Source organism: Lagopus leucura, unplaced genomic scaffold (genome assembly GCF_019238085.1).
Source record: "Lagopus leucura isolate 7727_CA_CO unplaced genomic scaffold, USGS_WTPT01 Super-Scaffold_100157, whole genome shotgun sequence".
Classification (NCBI taxonomy): domain Eukaryota; kingdom Metazoa; phylum Chordata; class Aves; order Galliformes; family Phasianidae; genus Lagopus; species Lagopus leucura.
Genome location: NW_024962334.1, coordinates 12,361,644 through 12,384,061, shown reverse-complemented (window position 1 = coordinate 12,384,061; position 22,418 = coordinate 12,361,644). Strand labels below are relative to the sequence as shown.

Below are 22,418 nucleotides of genomic sequence, written 5' to 3'. Positions count from 1 at the left end.
GAGAGGAAAAGAAATTCACAGGTAGCAGACATATCAGAGTTTTATGCCTGGATGCCTGGATTTCAGTTTGCAAAATAAATTTTAAAAGTTATTGATTAACAGTAGGGTATAAGGAGGACTGGGTGTTAAGAAATTTCGTAATTCATAATGTGTGTCCATGGATTATCTTTCTTGCAGTGAAAAGTTTCTGCTTGATATGTCTTTTAAATTTATCTGGCTCTTGTCACAATTTACTCAACCAGATTAAGGAACTACTTTATATCTAGTACATTCTCCCAACTAAGTTTCTTAAGCACCCTTATCAGGCTGCCCCTCTCATTGACAGGCTGAAAAAAATGAGATCTCTGTTGTGTAGTCAAACAATGGCCTCAGTTCTTCAGACAATCTGCTGCAAAATACTGCTACTACCTACTTATTTTCATCTTTGAAAAATGCCTTAAATAGTAGGGAAGAACTATTTCTGCTTTGATTTATACACGAGAGGAACAGTATTCTTTGTTGGTCATAGTATAAATGTGATAATAATAATTGAATATTTTAGTATTTAAATGTGATATTAAAAAAATACAGCTGATTCTCATTTACATTATTTTTATTAAGCAAAGCGACTATAGGACATGCATAAACCAAACCCACATTTTACTGCTAACTGGTACTTACATGGATTACATAGTACTGAGTATTTCATATGCAGTAATTATGTAATCATCGTATATAAATTTTATTAAATTGCCTTTTGGCATGACATCAATTTTTATAATAAAATAAACACTTGTAAGACCTTATTTTTTTCCCAATTTTTTTTTTTTTTTCATGATGAAGGTTACTCATCACATGTAATAGTACATAATGACTACTTTGGAATGGCTGGATTATGTAAAGAGAATGATATGAGTTTTTTTAAATTATCTGAAATGAGTAATTGATAGCGAGAGAAGAATCTCAAATGATTTTGTCATGATATTTGCTTAATATTAACCGGTCATATTTTTTGTTGTTTTACTAGTCTTATTGTATCATCATAAATTTGTAAGCCATGACTAGAAAAATCGTAAGAACCATCCTTTCTTTCTTATTTTTTAAATGAACTTCATTTCCACTTGGATTAGTCAGACTAATTACTTATATTGTATTTGAGAATCTCTCAGCTTCCAGAACCGGGAAACATACAAAAGCAACTGAAAATCAATTCTCACTTTTATCTTTGTTTTATTGGTTTATTTTGGTAATTATCTGTATGTTAAAAATATCAGAATAATCTGACCTATGGCTTTGATAACTTTTACCACAATGCATTTCTAGACTTGAAGTAATACTTAGATATATTATAGTTATCTCCAAGGTGCATCCTGGAGCATAAGTTGTTTTCTAAGATTCCCTCAATACCAAAAACATGCTGATGAAGAGTTTGAAAATAATAGTTTGTGAGTTATGTCATCAGAAGCAGATTTTTTATCCTCATGTAAAACTTAAGGTGATGTCCTTACATTTCCAGCAGAAGTTGAGTAGCCATTATCTTTCAACATAATTTTTCATCAGTCTTCCAGCATGTTATAATTTGTCTATTATTCTTCCATCAATTATGGAAAAAACAAACCAAAACAAAACAAAAAAGCACCTGAAAAATGGATTCAGAAGGGCTGTACCCCCAAGTCTACCCATGTTCTGATGACTTTCTTCTATTAGAAACTTGTCCCTATGGGGATCAGCTTTTAAAATGTAGCATTCCAGTTAGTGGTAGTGTTATTAGATAGCATTCTGTACCATTACATATTTTGAAACATTTCTCTCTCCAACAAGATTAATAAATGCATGAGAAAAAAAAATGTATTTTGTCCATCTCCCTTGAGTTTCTAGACATTCTACAGCAGAGTGACAGAGCTTTTTGAAGAAATAGTAGGCAGAATTTATTAGTGTGAACCCAACAGAAGTATATTTTTATTGGGCCTCTTCCCAGGCATGGCTAGTCTTTGTGGCTAATGCAAATAAAAACAGAATGGAATCTTGGAGTCAGTGTGTACACAGATATGTTTGACCTATGGTTAGGCATCTATCATAAATAATTGGTGTTGATCAGTTTTAACTACATTAAAACCAGGGTGACAACAAGTATCAGACAATTACCTAAGAAACGGGAGTTCTGGACAAATAAAAATCACAGTTCATCCCTAGGTGGCCCTACAGGGGACAGGCACAGACCTGGTCACCGTGTGGCTGCAGGCGCCAACAAGCAGCTGGGAGGAAGCCTACCCCACACAGGGCTGCTGCAGAGAGCACTCAGGGATTCACTGGGATGGTAGAGACGAGGGACAGCTGCCATTGTTCCTCAGCAGCTCATCTGAAGGGAGCATGTATTGGCGGCTTTGTCTATTGCACTGCCTTTTCAAACTGAGCTGATAATGCTAGTGTCGGTTTCAAGTGAAGCATGTGCCAGATTACAGATAGCTAGCAATGGAAGTTGAGAGCTGCTAATTGTGAAACTTGAGAAGAAAATGTGCACATTCCTTCTAAGGCTGCTTTTCGAATGATGGCCTTTTTATCCCAGAACACTGTGGGTTTCACTTCTATTCTCTTCCCACACAAAATGCACAAAGTGCACTGAGTCTCTTTCACTTGGCAGCTTATATATTGCACTCTTTGCAGGGACTGCTTTGGCTTGTTAAAATGTGCCCCATGTATTAAAATGAAATTGTCACTGCTGTGTGGTGCAACATAACATGGTTTGACACTAAGCGCCTGCAGCTACAGAAAACAGGCTTTTATTGCATTTATTCTTCCAGAGACAAGATTCTCTAAAGGCTCAGTGCAGACATTCACTTAGTTAAATCTGAATGAAGCCAAAGTGAACAATCTAAGCTGCTATGTGCTTGTACAAACAGCCCAGCCCACACACCATGCCGTGAAAGCAGTGTTACAACGTAGAAATTACATTTTTTAGTGATTTGATCTGAAAAAAACTGACAAAAGACTTGAATATTAATCAATTTTTGTCGCTGTTGTTGCTGTTTGTTTTTGTGATATATTTTTTTTCCGTATGAGCAAGGTTGTCCATTTGAACTCTAAGCAAACTTTTACCATAGGAGTCAAACTTCTGCTGTAAAGTGATGTGAGCGATCTAGAATGCATGTTACTCTTTCCCCAAAACCATGCGACAGAAAGAATGGAGGATAAGATAATTTTTAAAAGATCTGAGTAGTGAGAAGAAATACTTATACTGGTGGAGTTACTTTGTGGGGAGTACCTGGAGGTAAGAAGTAGCATGCTGAAGCAATGTTGAACACTTTTTAAACACCATCTTTCTAAGAGAGACAAAGTGAATGTATTGCTTTAGCTTTATGATTAGTTTTACTTTCCTCCATTTTTCTATCCCAGTTGTGTAGCAGAGTCACAGACCGCTCTGGACTAGCATGCTGTCAGTTCACAAGACCTGAACAACCTGTGAATTCCCTGATGAGATATAGACATGGTTTAGGATTTGACCAAAGGCTTGGTATTCTTGGGCAGTTTGTTCAATAATTTATGTACACAGTTCATTGTTAATGCTGTAATGCTTCAGTTCTGAAAGTTATCTTTAGGTCACACAGAATGAATAGCGAGTCATTTCACCTGCTGGTATTATATGCAAATTGCCTTTACCCAGAATTTGGCTTTTGGTTTTGCTCTACAGCTCATCCTTGCAGGTTATTTTTTAACACTGCAATCCTTAATAATTGTTGCTTAATCCTCTGGGTTCTTCTACAAAGCTTGTTGTTTCTTTTTCCCAACCCATTTGAAGTTATACTGGGTGCATGAGGAATCTACATACAAGTCGTTTGCCTTTCCAGGCAGCATGTGAGAGCACAAAGAACGTCCTTGTTCAGAGAGATCCCTCAGATCCAGGAGGGAGCTGCTCATTGACATTGCAGTAGCTCACACACAAGCCGGGAGCACAGCTGCAGGCTTTGAGGGTGACAGGTCCTCTTTACAAGCCATACTACACCATAATGAGCTCAACCAGTTTCTGTGCAGAAGTCAGCAAGAACAGCTTTGAAGATTTCTCTCAGCATCTGTGCTTGTCTTTCTTTTACCTTCTTTTCCTTTTTGTTTTTGCTGACTGAGCATTTTTGTGAAAGTCTAGTAACTCTTACTGCCTCTAATCCCTAATCCCACCCTTTTCTCTTTTCCAGAATGGAATCTACAGAAAAATGTGAAGTAGTAATTCAGCATTTTAACGGCAAATATCTGAAAACCCCACCTGGTCTACCAGGTAAGTGTAGCCATCATTCTGAAATGTAAAATTTACATAAGAGTTTTGAATATAGAAATGCTGGAATGTACAATGAGAGTGGCTGATGTCACTGTCCCTTCTGAGAGGTTCTACAGATTTACCTGGATGAAACCAATCATTTTTGTCCCATAATATTTTATTCCCTGCCCAAGTTCTTATATTCAAGCATTTGTGTCTGACAGTTGCAGATGTAAGCGTGTATAAAAATCATGTTGTCTTGGTCTGTTTCTCCCTCTTTAATGTGTATATTGTGTGTGATATTTTCCAATTAGAGCAATGACCACTCAGGTAAATGCCAATGCTTTTCTAACAACCTAAGAGTATAAATAGATCAGCAACTGCATTAAAGGCTATAAAAAGACCAGAATTTCAGGTCATAGTAGCTTCTATTATTTACAGTTACTAATATTAATAGTAGTAGCTTTTAGTACTGAGGATAGTTCAAATACAAAGTGATTTTATACCATTTGCACTTGCCGTAGTTTCATGAAACCTTGTGATTTTCTGATGATTTTCATAAAATACATTCAGTGGTGTGCCCCAGCCATATCAAAAAGTCAGTCACAGCTAGTATATCTTCTTTGTGAAATCTTCAGCTGTCATCTTTATGGTCATCAACTGTAAAGTTTAGCGATCAGGTGCCTGATTCTTAGTGTTTGTCAAGACCTCCCCAAGGCCACAGATCTTCAAAGACTTCTTCCTCAAACTGTCTGAAGAGCTATTTAGAGTTTCTAGCATTAAGTGAACAAAAATCCTCGTAATAATTATGCCTTAAGTAATCCTCTATTTTTTTTTTCTTCTTTAAACTTTCATCATACTATTTCCTTTTTTGGTTACTTTCATTAAATTTCTCCTTATTCATTTCCTGATTCTTTATACAGAAGATGCACTAAATACTCTAATTAAAAGAGAGCCATCTGCACAGCTACTGCATACAGTAATTGTGTGCCGCAATGTACATATAAATTGCAGTCAAATCACCTTCATGAAAGAATATAAAACTTTTAGTGCAAGCTGGAATACTTCATTTTTTGGCCTTCTTTTTCACAAGTAGTCACTGACAGATTTTCTTAGCATCAGCTAACATATGTTATCTGTGTAATGTACAGCAGACTCAGCTGTCTAAAACAACGGGCAAAGCAATGTAGGTAGAGACCTCAAACCTTTGTCATACTTTTCTGTGTGCATACATTAAGTCACAGTTGTAATTTGTTTAATATCATAGCAACACCCAATGGAAGGAATGTGAACAGCAAGGATTTGGGCAGAGCAGTTTCATCATTAGAATCATGCATACTCCATGGTCACATTTCCAGTTGTCCCAGAGTAAGAAATAGAATATTTTACAATGCTTGACGCAAGAAGAGCTATGTAATAACAAATGATAGCTAGTACCTAGAAATCATTACTTTATTTTTATTTTATTTTAATTTTAAATTAGTCAGGGATTGATATTGACAGAAACAACGTGGAACATCAAAATAGGAGTCTGGATAAGATTGTGTGATACAATATTATTCTTGTTCCAAAACATACAGTGAAGTTGAATGTTAATGGTTGTAACTTTTGCTGCTTTCTCAGTTAAGTACTCAAATCTACTCTTACTTTCTTGAAGAAGACTTCCAGATGGCAAAGTTGTCTGATACTATTTTCTCTTGATTGCAGTGCGTGCATGTCACTTAGTTGCAAGGATTATCGGGGAACTGAGTATTTTAGAAGTTTTTGTTTACCTGAGTGCCATTCAGATGTAAATAAAGTATAATGCAGCATGGAGTAAAGTCAGTAGCTGAACTCAATTATCTGCTACATATATTTGTAAGATCCCATTTTATATCATTTTGGGAGGACAGATTCTTTGGCTGCAAACACAGATAATTAGAAATTATCAGAGTGTATTTGATACACAAAAAAGAGAATGTCTGCATCTCAGTATTAGTATAGGGCACTCTTTGAATCCATATTTAAAAGACTTCTTGTGTTCATTTGTCTTCCTCTTAAGAAGCCAGAGAACAAACACCATCATTAGAGCAGTTGGATCAATTCAAGTGATACTAGCCACTCATTTATCTTTGACAACTGCAAAAAAACAAGTCAGTCCTAGTTTCTTCTTCATGTAATTTCTGTTAGAGCTGCTACTCAGCTTATGTATCTGTTATGTACTTGTACTTAAACTTCCTAGTAAAAATAGAAGCATCTTGTTTATCAACCTCTGGGCAGTTGTTTATCTTCCTGCATGGAGAAGGCAGGAGAAACAATCTCCTAGTGTACATGGAAAATCAGTCAGACTCTGAAAATTATCTTTCAAGCATCTCAATAATTGACATAGAAAGAAAATCATCTCTAGTTATTACTGTGACCTCTTTATAGATTTCAGTTAAAACATGAGGAACCAGAGAACATTAGCGGAAGTATGCAACACTATCTGTTATTAACCTCTATTTGTCAAGACATGATCTTACTGTGAGAGAAAGCTAATCAATCCTTTTAGGGTTAAATGAAATTGATCGTGTATAGTCAGCTGGATTTCCTTTTGGCCCAGCAGGCAATTGTGAACATCTAAAGTTTTTGTCCTCATTTCTCACCTAAGCTCTCATGTTTTACTGCAAGCTTGCTGTCTAGAAACAGGTTGGATTAGGCCTGCAAGAAAAGTCATAGAATCGTAGGGTCATCTAGTGCAACCATCAGCCCATCACCACCATGCCACTAAGTGTGTCATTCAGTGCCATGTGTATCCTTGTCTTGAACACCTCCAGGGGCGGTGACTCAACCACCTCCCTGGCCAGCCTGTTCCAATTCTTCACCACTCTTTGTGGGAAGAAATTTTTCCTACTATGCAACCTGAACCTCCCCTGGCACAACTTAAGGCCATTCTCTCTCGTCTTATCACTGTTACTTGGGAGAAGAGGCTGATCACAACCATGCTATAACCTCCTTTTAGGTTGTTGTAAGAGAGCACATGTTGTCACACCTGAGCCTCCTCTTCTTCAGACTAAACAATCCCAGGTCCAAGTTGGCTTGGCTGTAGTCTACTTTGTATTACCCTGCTTCCTGTGGCAGTGGTATTATGGACCAGACAAACCACTTTGGCAGCTAGCTTCCATCCATACCATCTTCCCCAGTAGCATTCCCTAAGATGCAGTGCTTGTGAGGAAATAGGATATATATGTGTGTGTTCATATACTGTGTCTGGAGGATAAAATATGCATGTATTGTGGTGCAGTTGTGCCTGATTATCAAGTCATGATCAAAGGACTGGAGTAGGTAGCTTCCACATGCTGCTGAGCAGTTTTGTCAGTAAAGCCCCACAGCTCTCACTTTCACAATGGGTAACCTGTAGGCCACTGTTGTGCTGGCCTGAAGTATACCACAGACATTTTTCTTTTCAGGTTCTTTCCCATCTATTGTTTCCATGGTAAATGAGATGTAAATTTAGTTCATTTTCAGGTTGTTTTATTTTGGTTTGGTTTGGTTTGTTTTTTTTCAACTGTTGTGTGCCTCAGCATTTGAACACAAGCAGAAGTGGCACATCTAAGCTGGTCTAGACCAACAGTACATCAGAAAAGAGTAAAGCAGCCTCACTTCTGCACACACAGGCCACCCTGAATGCTCTTTATTCTGTGTGTGCCCAAGGCAAAAGTATATCATTCTTCACTCTCTGACTTCAACTACTGTCTGCCTGTTGTCTGAAAAAAAACCTATAGAGCTGAGCAGTCACAACTTCAGACTGCTCTACTTCAAGCCAGTGACAGTGGAAGGGTTATTTTCTGACACTCAAAATGTTTTGCTGATCAGATGTGTAATGGCTAAGTAAATTGAGCACTGTTACATCTTTATTAGTGAATTATTCTTGCTAAGGGTGCTTCTCTGTCCAACTACTTGGCTTCACTTCATTCCAAAGGGAATTGCTCCACTGTCCTGCTTGCTCAACTAATAGGCATGTCATGATGTTCAGTCTTAGAAATATAGTGCAAGATAATTGGTTGTCCCATAAATAATTAGTTAGTATCTTTGCATTTCTTACAGACTGAGAAAGAGCAATTGTCTCAAGAAATCTGCAAAACATGAATGCTCAGCAGATTCCATGTGAAGTTCATAAATATTCGGAGTAGCTCTTGGTTGATTTTTTAGTGTTTTGTTTTTGTTTTCCATTTATTAGCAGTGCTTTTTTGAGATAAATTGACCAGGGCCTAATAGGTTCATTTTTTTTCCTGTTACATTTCTTTATACTCTGAAAAGTGCAGCCCCGAATGAAAATAATTGTATAGTCCCTTATTCCCCTTAAAAAGAGGAGTTAGCAAATGAATACATCATAACACAGCACTGTACATCTCAATCAAGGTGTTTAGGGCATTATTAACGATGAAGGTAGCTCGCCCTGAGTCTTCCAATGCCACATCTCTTTTTACTGGTACACAGAGGACTTAAAAATGAAATCCTGCTAATCTATGATATTCTCAACTACAGAATTCAAGTAAAAATGCCTAATTATGTCAGTAACAACTTGATCTCTTTTTCGATGTGTGAAATTTGAGTGCAGTTTTGCAGTTTTTGAAGTGTTCACCTCCCAGTATACCTGGATGTCTTAAAAATATATATATATATTTTCTCCCCTGAATACATGCAGAAGCTTAACAAGTTCTTAGTTTTCTCTCTGGGATTTCACAGAAATTTCCCTCAGTTGTGTTATTTATCCATTATGCTTCTTCGCAGCATTTTCTAGTAATTGTAGTACTTCCTAAATTTCATTTGCTTTCTGAATACATTTGGTTGTCAGAGGGCTTTGGTCCAATTCTTATTTCAGCAAAAACTTCTAGATAGTGAGACACATGAATGTAATACATGCTCAAGTATCTTCCTCTTTCTTCTATCTAGTCTACCTGATCAATCTGATATCAGTCTGATCTGGTTACTTGATCTAGTGGTTGGCAACCCAGCGCGTGGCAGAGGGTTTGGAACAACCTTATGATCCTTGGGGTCCAAGCCATTCCATGACCATGTGATTCTATGATTCTTAGTAGCTCTATGTGGACTTTAGCTGTAATTTTACTGCCAGGTTACAAATGCCTGATGACCAGAAAGCAGAAGTAAACACTATTTTTGCATAGGTTAAGAGCCGCACAAGAACAAGTGACTGGCATTTTGGAACTTTACTTACACAGAAACTCTTAAACAGGGAAAAATGATCTGCAATGATTCAGATATATTTGCAAATACCTCAGGCAGGAAGATGGTTCTTGAAATAATGGCTAAAAAAAAATAATAACTAGTCATACGTCCTTCTCTTGAAGAGGGCCAGAGCACTGCATTTCTGTGGACTCATTTCACCAGAACGAACAGGTATTTTCTACCTCTCTGATTAGTTTCAGTATTCTGCATAGTCATCTCTTGGATTCTCTTAAACACAAAGAGTAAATTCACATACTTAATCTTTGCTTCAGAGAGGTAGACTTAGAACATGGAATTAACTACATTTTTACTAGGAGATCACGACTAAGACATGAGAAGAAACTATTTCAGTTGAGGATTAGCTGTGCAATGGATGAAAGCATTTTTACATTATTTTTCTTTCTTTCTGATTGGATGAACAAATGGTATCTTATATGTCATTAGTAATGATGTTAATTGTTTTTCTGAATGAATGTATTAACCTAAAATGTGTTGTTTGAGAACTTGTTAGCTCCTTTCTTTTAGTTTGCTTCTTTATCTTTTTGTTTGTGTCTCTTGATCTGTATGCATAAAACACTTAAAAACTATTCCAAAACTGTATTCTTGGGAGTTTACTTCACATTATAGAGGTGAGTAATAAATTACTATAAATATCCATGTTTTTCTATCTCTCCATGTATATACATGGATATGTATGTGACTTTTAGACAAGACAAAACAGGAGTCAAAGGGAGAAACTAACTAGGTACTGGTTTGTAGTTAGCTTAAAACACTTGTTGAGTACTACAGAGAATTTAAACCATGCTTTGCTAAGTTTCATACTGGTAATACTCACTAAAGCTGGTTTAAAAAGATTATCTTATACATATTGTTATCCTCAGGAAAGATCTGTGTTCAGAAAAATAAAATTTCCCTGATTTGTATCTTCACTTCCTTTAACGTTTATGATTTTAATGTTATCTGAATCTTTTACATTCTCTACGTTCTGTAAATTCAGTAATGTAAATATTTTCATTATTATCTGATGACTGCAGTCAACATCCTTCCCTACTATATCAGAAAATACGATCCATGTAAAGACTTTTGTAAAATGACTGTTCAACAGATTTTCTGTTTCTTTATCCTGTCTCCAATACCTGACTGTTATTTTTTTATGGAACCACTGTTATCTTCAATTTCTGTGCTCTGTGAATGCATGTGCTCACCTCCTTGTTAGCAGAAACTTCTTTTACATCTTGAACCCTAAAAACATCCTTTTTAGTTCTGTCAGTTCATAATCTTTATCTCTGACAGACAATCTGAGTCTCTAATGCCTTCCTTATTGTCCTCCCCAAGTCCTGGTGAATGACCATGAGGTCCATGTAAATCATCCCACTTTGCACACCAGATGCTTCCTGTGTCCTGGCAGTGTGCAGGCAGCAGTGCCCTGCTCAGGCTCCTATGGAAAACTGCTTAATGCAGGATGGGCTCTGTGGACTTTTTGCCTAGATCACATTAGATATTAGGAGATGTCTCGGTGCAAACACAGCCATCAGAAAAGTGAGTCCCTGGAAAATTATAGTTCGATTATTCAAACATCATGTAACAATTAAAACCACGTAGACTTTGGCCATAAAAATAGGCTTTCTTCCCAAGGAACTATAGGAGGGATACTGAATTAGTAGAAAATATACAACCTGCTGCTTCCCTAGTTAGGTCTCTGTGGCTGGGTTTTGTGGCTTATGAAGGTATTTGTGGTGTGGCCAGCCTCATCAGTGCTGCAACTCTGTTCTTCTAATATTCAGCCAAATGCAACTTGACCTTAATCCAACCTGTATACACTCTTAAGTTATAGATGTCCACTATTTTATGACTTCAGCTGAAATCAAGTGTTCCTTGGATTGTCTCCTTCCTTTCAAAGACAAGCCTTTAAAAGTCAGAAAATATTTGTTTTGATCCTTACTATTCATAGGAATTTCAAATGTGTCATTTCTGATCACTGAACAACAGAGGTTTCTCCATCTTTAGCTCCTTTCTTCTCTTTTCCAGAGTTATGTTTATGTAACCAGTTGTTCTTGCTGAGCTGCCATTCAGGTAAATGCTTCTGGTTTCATATCACACATTTCCATGTCTTGCTGTAAAGTTCCATTCCTGATTTCCTAGAGTTTTTTAGAATTTGAAGATTATATATTCTTTAACGACAAAGGGATACTTTACAGGGAAAAAATCCCCCATCCAATCAAACCCTCATCTCATTTCCATTTAGTTCAAACAAACTCTCCCTTTTTCTAGCATGATACAGAATTAGATATCAATGCAGTAAAGCACAGTAGCTATATATATCTATATCTTGGAGAAACATGAGTTGGGCTAATTCGTATTTCAGACATTAGGAGGTTTGTATCAGTGCTAAATCGCATAGTTTGGGCTCTTCAGGGAATTTGTGTGAGAAAAGACGTAGTACCAAGTTTGTCTAAGACCTGGTTTTCCAGAAATACGTAAAGATGCTGATGATGTGGAAGGTCTAAAGATTTGATGTGGTACATATTTGTCCTGTTTTATTTATGCTGGTACTGGTCTGTAAGTCCTTAGAAAAGAGCTATATATTTTTGAATTTAAATAACCTTATTATGAAATGCTGAGTTTCGTGATCTGGCTGTATAATTAAAGAGAAATTCTTTCATACAATTTTTGTTATTACTTTGCATCTGGAAGTAACAAAAATGCATAAGACCAATTTGTCTGCGGTATTGTAGTAATTCATGTAGTGATGTACAAAACAGCATTACTGTGGTTTGGATTAAGATCTTTGGCTTGGTTTATAAGATTGAAGTTAGAGAACAATATGGCATATAAATGAGAAAAGATCATTCTGGTTTATTTTTTCCTTTTTTTTTTTTTCCTATCACAGTATCACCTGTCAAATCTTTCCTAATATTTCCAGAAGCCTGTAGCATAAATGGAGAACTGCATTCTTTTATCATTTGTAATATCTAGTGGTAATGAACTGTGTCTCAGTTTATCTAAATTAATTTTAATATATACATTTTTCTTTTCGCCTCAAAGTGAATTTTTGCTTTGGAGAGTGACTATGTACATCTAATGATTCAGCAAATCTCTTCTCCTTATATGCAAAGACAGACATATCTGCTGATGGGCAAAAAAGACTTTTCTACACAATACCACACTGTGTAAGCAACACAGCTGAGAGCAGGTGCACTGAATTCTATCATGCTCATACGTCAGCCATAGAGGTGTTGACAAGTTTCTGGTGCAGGGACAGCACTGCTCCTGGGATGCACTTGCAAAATCCAAGATCAGACAGACGAGTTGCGCAGGTGTTATAGCAGGCAAAATTTATGAGCCAGAAAGATTCACAGCTTGAATTTCAGATTGCACAGGTCTGAAGGGCTGGCGATTTGAAATAAAGCAAAACAAACAAATAAAAGCATGCAAATAAGAGCATGGAACATTGTAAACTCATTTGTACATGATTCAGATTTCAGGGAGGAATTTTGTTTTCACATCAACTCTGGCCAGCAGTGGCAAAACTCCTCCTGTTTCTTCCCCTTGGCATAACTTTTCCTGCATTACTTTATTAGTCCCTTCAGGACAATTTAAATGATGGAGTACATCTGCTTTGCAAGCCCTCCTGCTGCAGTGGAGTGTTGTCACACCTGTGCCAACTAAAATGCTAACTTCAGCAAGGGCATCAATCTAGCTGAGCACAGGATAACGGAGGCTAACCTCCTGAGCTAACAGTGTGTTATGCTCAATAATATCCAGAAATCAGTTTGTGTTCTTTTCTTCTTTGTACTTTTTTTTCTTTTTTCTTTTCTCTTTTTTCTTTTTTTTTTTTTTTTTTTTTACCAAGGGGAATTATTTCCCTTTCAGCTCCTTTATAGACAAACCCTTTCTTGCCTCATTTTTCCCTCACTCTCCACTAGCTTTTCCACTAGCTTTCAAGTCAGATTAAACATTTTGAAATTTGAAGAATGGAGAAGTTTCAGTCAGAAGTTTCAGTCAGAACCTTTGTCCTGTAAATTCCAACTAACCTGAAAACAAAAGTTTTATTGAAGCTTAAAAATGTACAAGTATAAGATCTTTGATCTACTGCTTTGGAAGTCCATATTTCAGCTAGAATTGGAAGCCTCTGGGACTGTCCTTTTCAGATATCCCAATAAAACTGGGGCATCGATTTTTTTTAGCCTATTTTGGAACACTACTGTAAATCAGTAAGCATCCAGGTGATGTGCACCTGGTCCCTGCCACTTACACCACTCAGCATGGTGACATGAATGATTCTGTCTCTGAACACATTGAGGTGGCACTTCACAGAGGTAGTTTTGCTCCATCAGGGCTGTATGGTGCATTTTCTCCAAATTTTCTTGCTAGTTCTTTCAGAGAAACTGGCTCAAAGGAGATAATACTTATCCAATCTTCCAAGTGCTTCTGTGTGCTCGAGTAATTTGTGTAGATGTTTGGTACTTGTGTCTTATAACAAGAACGGGATATTCTGCCTTCCTGGTCTTGCCTTTCTGCCATTTTCCTTTCATCCCTCAAAAAATAAATCTTTCCTTTGGCCAGGGGAACATCGAGGACTCTGCTGCACAGCTCCCACCTCGAAAGCACGGAGTGGCATGAAGTCTCTCAAGTAGAGCAGAAAGATCTTTCCCTTTGTAATTCATTCAGACAAAAGAAGAGCTTATCACAACAGCAGTTTCCATTTGTTTTGAATACCAGGAGCTTCTTGCATAATTGAAGACAGTCTCTCCCTCTTTTTTTTCCTCCTCAAATGGTACTGCAAAACAGAGAAGAGCAATTCAGCTTGAAAATGCTGAGAAAACTGATGCATAACGTTTTATTTCATTTTTTTTTCCCACTAACAATGACATTATGATGATCAGCCATCTTTAGCAGCTGCAGAATCCCAATTTCTTGGCCATTTCTGTTAGTCTTTTTTGTCTGAATGGAAGTGTTTGATCATAACATCATAGAAAGGTCTTTCCCGGGTTAAATCACAGGAACTTTAAAGAGGCAAAACAGCCTTCATTTTACTGTAACTGCTATCGTGTCTGTGATGTGCCTGCAATTTGCCTTCTACAATGTGAGAAACATCAAGAGGGAGGGGAAAGGTGCTGGATGTCTGATTCTATATGCATCCTTTTTGTTAAAGCTCATTAAAACAGCATTTTGTATGTAGCATTTCTACCACTACCTTATATAAAATCCTTGAGTATACAGTATTTCTGAATTGCTACTGTTCAGCAAACAAGAAATAAAAGAAAAAATAAGAAAAGGGAAGAGAAAGCAGTGCTTTAGCATTGATTTTATTGGGATGATATAAAAATGTAGTTTGCAAAGAGCAAGCTTTACCAGTGTCACTGCATGTATGACTTTCATCTTCAAAAAATGCAGATCTTAACCCTTCCAAAAATGCTAACCAAAAATGCTGCAATTTTTGTGGGTGCTGTTCACCTACAGTATTACCTTGTTTAATACAATTTGCTTCTTCTGCTATTGGGTTAATGATTATACTTTGAATTGACTGAATATAAGCCTTAATTTTTTTGTTCCCTTCCCTTCTCTCTTTCTCCAAATACCATAACGTTGTGATGGAGTATAAAGTTTTGAAGTTCAGAACTGTTATTTACACCATTTTGATGTGTAGTTCCTATTCAAGTTAAGAAAATATGACCCAGCAGCCTACTATATCCTTGTGTGAATTTCCATCTATAAACTCACCCAGTGCAGAAGCACCATGAACACCATCTGCCTTACAGTCATTAATATCCTTAATGCATTTTTTCTGATATGCTTTTCATTTTTCATTTTTGTACAAATACATTTTGCCTACCTCTAATTTCAATGAAATGCAGTCCTTTTGTGCATTGTGTGGCTCTGGTGACTGGTTTTGATATTGTCTACTGGACATTTCATCCAAACTGGGATTTAGTGTCAGTGCTAAGAAAACAGAAGACATAACTTGGGACAGTAGCAGTTCAATATGGAAAAAAATAAAGAAAGTGAGCATTACTCAATTTTAAAAGTTTGTTTTTGTTTTTGTTTTTGTTTTTTTTCCCCAAGACTGTTCTTTATTGGTTTTTGGCAAGTGGGCTCCTTGCTAACCCTGCAGTATCTCTTCCTAATATAATACCATGGGCATTTTTAAAGTAGTTTGAGAAGTACCTCAGCCCCATTAAACTACATTGGTAGTTAGGTATTGAAGTATTTTAGGGGTAGTTGAAACTGTTGATTCCTAATGTTAGTATTACCAAGTATATAAAAATTAATATGTCAAACCAGACTGTCAGACTTGGGCAATAAAACTGTTTCTTTATACAAAAAAAAACCAATTTAGAAGCTCAAAGCTTATATTTGTCACACAAGAAAGATCAACTCTTAAGATCAGGAAGAAGATACACCCATCCTTTAAGTGGAGCACTTCAAAAAGATGTTAATCATATTGATTTTGATAGTGGGTTTTGTTCTGCAGATGTTTGTCTCCTAGGAGATACATGAGGACCACCAACACACTTCAAACAGACCCCCAAAAAAGAGCAGTCGCCACATAATGGTTTTCAGTTACCACTAGGGGAGCTGAATCAATGGCTAATTTGATACCTCTTTATCATTTCTCATGCATCGTATCCCATACCTAGCAGTGAACATGAAAACCTTTCTGCCTGATTGCTGCGCATCTTTCAATTTAAAAAAAAAAGAAGAAAAAAAATAACAATAACAACAAAAACAACATATAATTATATTTATCCTCATGTTTCTGGCCCTCTGCAGGAAAAGAGCGATGTAGGAAGTGACCAGCAATAACTGCTGTAGAAAATGACATTGTAATCTAGCCCTTTTTCCAGGGACGTGATGAATCTGGAGTAGTCCAGTCTCAAACTGAAGGCTGTAACAGAGCCCTGCAGAGGCCTGTGAAAGGCTGCAGCCAGCACAAGTGCATTTAATAAAATTAAATGTAGCTATCGGGACTTACAACCAGCAAGCAGGAAATCAGAATATCACACACTGTTGACTCTGGGTCCATCAGCAGTCAGGGTATACCACTGAAGGCAGATGTAGTAAAGAAAGATTACTCAGGGGAAGAGACAATGCCAAGTTAGGATATAAATCCTTACACCACACATCTGAGCAGAGAGATTTTTGTTACAGACCATAATAGAAACTTCATGGTGCACACTTTTTGTGAGAGAAAAGCAGCATTTAGAACTACCATAGATTTGTCCTTTGGTTTAATCCTTATTTTGTCACTTTCCAGTGTTTTTTTGCCTGCTTCTTCCCTGGTGTGAACAAGTTTAATCTGCACGAGCAACTACTGGAAGAAGAGCTGACTGCATGCCTTTTTCCTTGTTGCTGAGCAGCTTCTAGAGAGTGCCTCCATTGCTGAAATGGTTCCCTATCGTTCTTCCCAGTTCCAGACAGCTTGGTGCAGCGTGTCTCCCTCACAGCTAGTGTTGCCTTGCTGTCACCATCTTTTTTATGCCAACATTTCAAAGACTTCCTTCCTGGGTTTTGAGCCAACCTCAGCTGCACCGACCTTGTAAATACAGTCCTGCATCTGCACGTCCTGTGCCTGCAGACCTAGATCAGACACCATCTGCATCTTGTCAGTTCCCTGCTCCTACAGGAAGGATTTGCCTGCTGGTGGCACAGATTCCTCCATACTGGATCAGCAGTGCCTCAGTTGGGGCTCAGTGGCAAGGACTTGGAGATGATCCTTTGCTGTCTCCTTCTCAGTGCAGTCCAAATTGCTTAATGTTTTGTGTTAATGTTTTGACACATTAGACAGGAGAAACCTTCTGTCGTCTGATAACCTTGTCTGATAACAAGTTTATATCATCAGAGCTAAGCCTGTATGACAGCTACTTGTCTTGCTTTGTCTGTTTTGCTTGGGCTTTTTGAGCTCTGATACGTATGTAAGATACTGACTGGATATGCTTTGCATTGTTGATTTCTACAGATTTAGATACAGGCTACCAACTTGGAAAGATTTGAGTTGTGGTCCAACATTTGAGCTCTGGTAGTACCAGAATGGCTTGCAAATCCATTTTTCAGCAACACTGCTTCTATATATATAAATAGAGTAATACATACATGTACACATATGATTTTTTTTTTTCCTGAAATGGTCGAGAAAGGCTTCTCAGTGCATGCTGAAATCACGCTTACAAAATTGCTTTATTTTTGTCCCAAACAGCAATGGTCTCTCTCTCCCAACGCTGAGCCTTACATTCAGAGAGGTTCTGAACAGTAGTTCTGAATCTATGTCTTAAAAGTTCATCATTCCAGACAGATCAAAATCAATTTTTCTGAATTGTTTGGGCAAGCTAAGAACTCCTCTGAATCACCAAACGTATAGTGGCATATCAATGTCCACTTACATTAAAAACAACTCTATTCTTTTTCTACTTGGATAGCTTTGGACGTTTTTTTGTTGCTGTTGTTGTTCAATACTCTTATCTGTTTCCATTTCCTTCAATGCTGTTGGTACTTGAACATCTCACAGGTGAATTGCCTCACAGGGTATTATAATGAGTGGTCTTTGGCCATTTTTTACAATAGAGAAGGTGAGACCAAGGACAGAAAGATTTACCTGGTCCTTCATAGCAAGTTTGGAGTACTAAGAATAATAAAAGCAATTGGTGCGTAGCTCTTCCAAATATTTTTTGGGACCAGCAGATCTCAAAGAAATCTAATTTTTAATCCCACATTTTAGTTCAAGCTCATTACCTCCTAAAGTCAGATTGTGTTTGTTTTCATGGGTATTATTTTGTTTTTACGTATTATAAATCTGCTCTTCTAGGTAATCGCTTCTAAGGAATTTAGTTCCCTGACATTTTACTTCTGTGTGCTAATTTTTGAGATTGTTGCTGTCTGCATCTTCCATCTGGATACTGCTTTTAATTTGTTGAATACCTGACTCTTGGAATTAAATCTCAGATGAGTTGGATAGAGAGTTGAGCCATGAATGTTAACATTCACACACATCAATCCTTTTTTACAGGCTTTAGCAATTGAGCTCAGCTCTTAGAAGAGTGCTCATCTTCCCTTCAAAGAGGATATCTTTTTGCTCTTGTGGCATTTTAAAGGTCTGTCCCTAATATCTGCCAAAACCAAAATAACAATTTCTTAGATATTTCCTATTTTCTCTTGCTCAGAACTCCAAAGCAGCTATCAATTTAAAACAGTTCCTCATCTTCCGTGCTAGCTTTTACAAGTTGCGTCAGTCTTAAAAACAGCCAATTCTCAGCACATTCCTTTGCATTTGAGATCCTGATATATTTCATTCTTTTTGTTTGTTTGTTTGTTGGTGGGGGTTTTTTTTTGTGTGTTTAAGCTTTTTCACTGTTTGTTGTCTGTTTGGAAATCTCAAAGCTCTACTCCAGACAAGAAGACAGCTTTTAAGATTCCGAGTCTCCTCCTTTGCCAAAATTAGAAACATGTTTCAAACTTTTGTTAGATCCTGGTTTTAATTTCCTGGTTAAAGACTCCCCCCCCCCTTTTTTTTTTTTCCTCTTTTTGCCGATTTGCTGTAAAATTGTGTGCTTATTCTTATTTTCGTGAGTAGCAAGTTGACAGAGTGCTGAGAATGTCTTTGGGCTGGTGAGCTAACAGACAGGCGAGGCCGGGGAGCAGGCACTTAATGGCATTATAACTGTTTTCCCATGGCTATTGCTGCCTGGTTGAGAGGAGGTTCTGATATGTTCTGTGGTCTTTGTTATGATTATTAGTTTTGTCAGCATATAAAAATAAAAATGGCAAGTTTGGAGTCTCTGTACTGTAGACTGTAGGAAAGAGTTTCAACCGCCATATAAAATTCTTTTTCCTTCCTTCTGAGACTCTTTCTGATTGTCAGAATCCAATACTCCTCAAGCAGATTCCTTCAGGTATTCCACATGAGAAGTGTTCAATTTTTTAATACCTGATTTACTTATTTGGAGATATCTGACATTACATGAGATTGTGACTTAGAGGAGCAATACAGTAATATCCCAAAACCCCAACATGAGCTCAATATAGCAACTGTAATACACAATTATCATGCTGAAAGACGATACAAAGCTGATATATATACACCAGTATAATATACAAACCCAATATAACACATCTCTACACGTTCCTCTGACATGAAGAAGGAGGTTTTGTCCTAACTGGGGAGATCTCAAAACATGAATTGAATAAAAAACAGTCCGGAAATCTTTAGGCTGCCTGCATTGTGAGGCATTATTACTATCTATTTCCCAATAGTTTGGATTCTTCTGCTTAATTTCTTTAAAGAAATACTGTACTTTTTTTCTGTGTACATTCAGGGCTCCCATTTTAGCGAGTACTTCTGAAGGACAAATCTTGTGCTTTACTCAAATCAAGCTCTGAATGTTGTCAGGGGAAAGAGAAAAGCCTGCATAGTGCTGGGAGTTATTTGGAGATTCAGAGTCAAGGACTTTGGGGTAATTGTGCATGACATTTCAGATCTGAAATCAGCCTGCATCAGTGAGGGGGGCAGCTCCCTTGAAACATCTCCAAGGATCAAGGCTCTTTCTGGCTCTATTGAGAGTTTCAGATTTAAATGGGAATTAAATCAGATGTACTGTGTGCCATCAGCGTGGGGCTGCCAGCTCAGCTGTGCAGGGACAGGGTGGCCTTGTGTGCACTGGTAGGAAGTTACACCAGGACATAAGGCTGCACGTGGCTAACATGGCATAAAATAACATCACTGCTGATTTTTAAGGCATTTTGACTGATGGGAGGCGAAAGCAAAACCACTACGGTTAATTTTAATTTTCTATGGTCTAAAAGGGAGGGGGGAGCGTCAAGATAGAAAATCGCTAATAGACATGGCTAGTACAAACCATACATATAGGAAGCTATGCTAACATGTGAAATACTTATAAAACCATTTCCATCAAGAATGGAGCCATCTTTCAAGCAGCAGCAGACAAAACACAGGGAGCAGTGGACTTTGTGCATCCCATTTTCTGTGCTGTTGTGCCGGAGCCAAGGGTGTCTGATGAAATCTCATAATGAAACAGTTGAATGCTTTGAGCAGTTGAACACAGTTCAGCAAAGCAGAGCTGAACTAATGCACACTGCCTGTTTGCCAGTGAACAGATAATTGTACTCTGCTGTTTAATTGAATTTTCATAATATTAAAATATACGTTTGGTAAAGTCCACCATGAAAAATGTGCTCTGCTTCTGGATCTTGTGTATCAGGAATAAAGATACTGAGTAAGAGAGAAGAGTGTCTGGCAGATACACAGATAATTCTTGAGGTTAAATTGTTATAAAAATAATGAAATTTCCACATATTATGCAATTTAGATTATTTTAGCCAGGAGGGTTTTTGTTGCTGGTACTGTTATTGGTAGTGATCTGTTCATAGTTGGAGTTAAGGCACGTTATTGGGCCACAAAAAGTTCATTTGTTTTTGCAAAACAACCTTGCAGCTGCATCAGTCATATGCAGTTAGTTTGCATTTCTTGGATATGAGCCATTCTAACTGGTAAAGAACATAGTACTGGAAAATGGGAGAGGGTTTTTTCTGTTTTGTTTTTCTGCTGTTTCAAGTCTAAGAATCCTTCTGATTCATGTTCTTTCTCACAAGGCTATCATTTCAAAGGCTCGGCATGCAAGTTATGTCATCCTAACCTCTGTTCTTCTTTACTTGCTTCATGAGCAATTTTCACATGGAGGAAAGGCTGAATATTCTCAGGAACATCCCTACTCTTTGCAAATAATAATTTTCTGATTTTCTGAGGCACCGAGGGCAAGGTTAATAATTTCTGTTTGTTGCTTCATTCACAGTCACTTTCCATTGGGCATTACAGCCTCACTCTTATTTATAATTCTGGGATTTGATCTCAAGCTGGGCAATCAACAAATTAATACTTTTTCTATATATGCTGTACGGGCTGCAGTGGGGAGTTAAGCACCTCCCTCACAGCTCTTGGTGATGAAAGCTGCAGAAGCTACAACAGAGAATCTGTTGCTTGGTTTTTATATGTCCTTTTGATTTGGATGCCCAAATTTAAATACCTGGAAGGTATTTTTCGAAGACAAAGTTTCACTGATCTAAAAAAAACATAGATTGGGAACTAGAAAAGCAAATAGAAGCTTTCGAGGGATAGCAGTATGAAGTAGGATATGGTTCTCACCATTTTCTAACTCTTTTCTTTGGTAAAGTACCTGAAAGAAAGGTAATTACATTTCACTGCTATTTCTGTCACTATCAGGTGAAGGTGAAAAGCATAGTCCATAATTTTTTGGACCATAGGTCACCTGCCAGCCTCCAGAAGCTTTGGAGGACTATCATCCCACCACCATTTTACTTAGAAACACTGTCTTCTGAGTTTGCTGTGAAGACTTTGTACTCTGGCCTCATTGTCCACAAGAGGTTTTACCATAGTTTGGACATGTGCTGTCTCTCAGGTATCTGTGAAATGTCTGGAATAATGCAATAGTTGTTCATAGAGTCCTGATTCAGATGCCATAAGCACATATTCTGTAATAAAACCTTGTCCTTGCATGGAAGTAACTCATCCCCCAAGTCAATTTTAAGGTTCCTTGTTCAATTTAAATATTTCATTACATTAATTTTTCAAAACAACAAAACAAACATTCATCAAGTGAAACTAAGCATGTCACCCTTGAATCTGTACATCTGTTACTCTCCTGCTGTTTTCCTGCATAATTCATTTTAATACTTTTAAAAATGTACCTCTCATTAAAATTCCTTACACATGTTTACATATAAAGTTTGCATTATAAAGGAGAAAAGGTGGTCCTGTCTCCTCTTCCGCCTTTTTTACTCACTTAACATAAATGTATACAAACAATGTAGTCTATGAATCAGTTCTATTATCAGCCAAGAGAACATCTATCACTTGTTCAGATGCCATAAAGGAGTTCTCATAGGTTGGCTACAGCATTGGAGAGGGCTCGAGTCAGGTGGTAGCTGGAATTGGTGACATTTTAAAGCTGGTGAC

General features: G+C 37.4%; 1 protein-coding gene across 7 annotated transcripts in view; it reads left to right on the top strand.

Moving 5' to 3' along the window:
* RBMS3 (RNA binding motif single stranded interacting protein 3) overlaps window positions 1-22,418 on the top strand; it is a 698,683-nt gene that overhangs the window by 551,912 nt on the left and 124,353 nt on the right. For 4 of the 7 annotated variants that reach the window (XM_042888087.1, XM_042888086.1, XM_042888090.1 and 1 more), the window contains exon 6: window positions 4,167-4,246. In XM_042888087.1, coding sequence (XP_042744021.1) covers window positions 4,167-4,246 — 80 coding nt within the window. Of the gene's footprint in view, window positions 1-4,166; window positions 4,247-11,461; window positions 11,507-22,418 lie in introns of all 7 variants that reach the window. The other 3 variants (XM_042888085.1, XM_042888084.1, XM_042888083.1) reach the window with 1 other exon arrangement.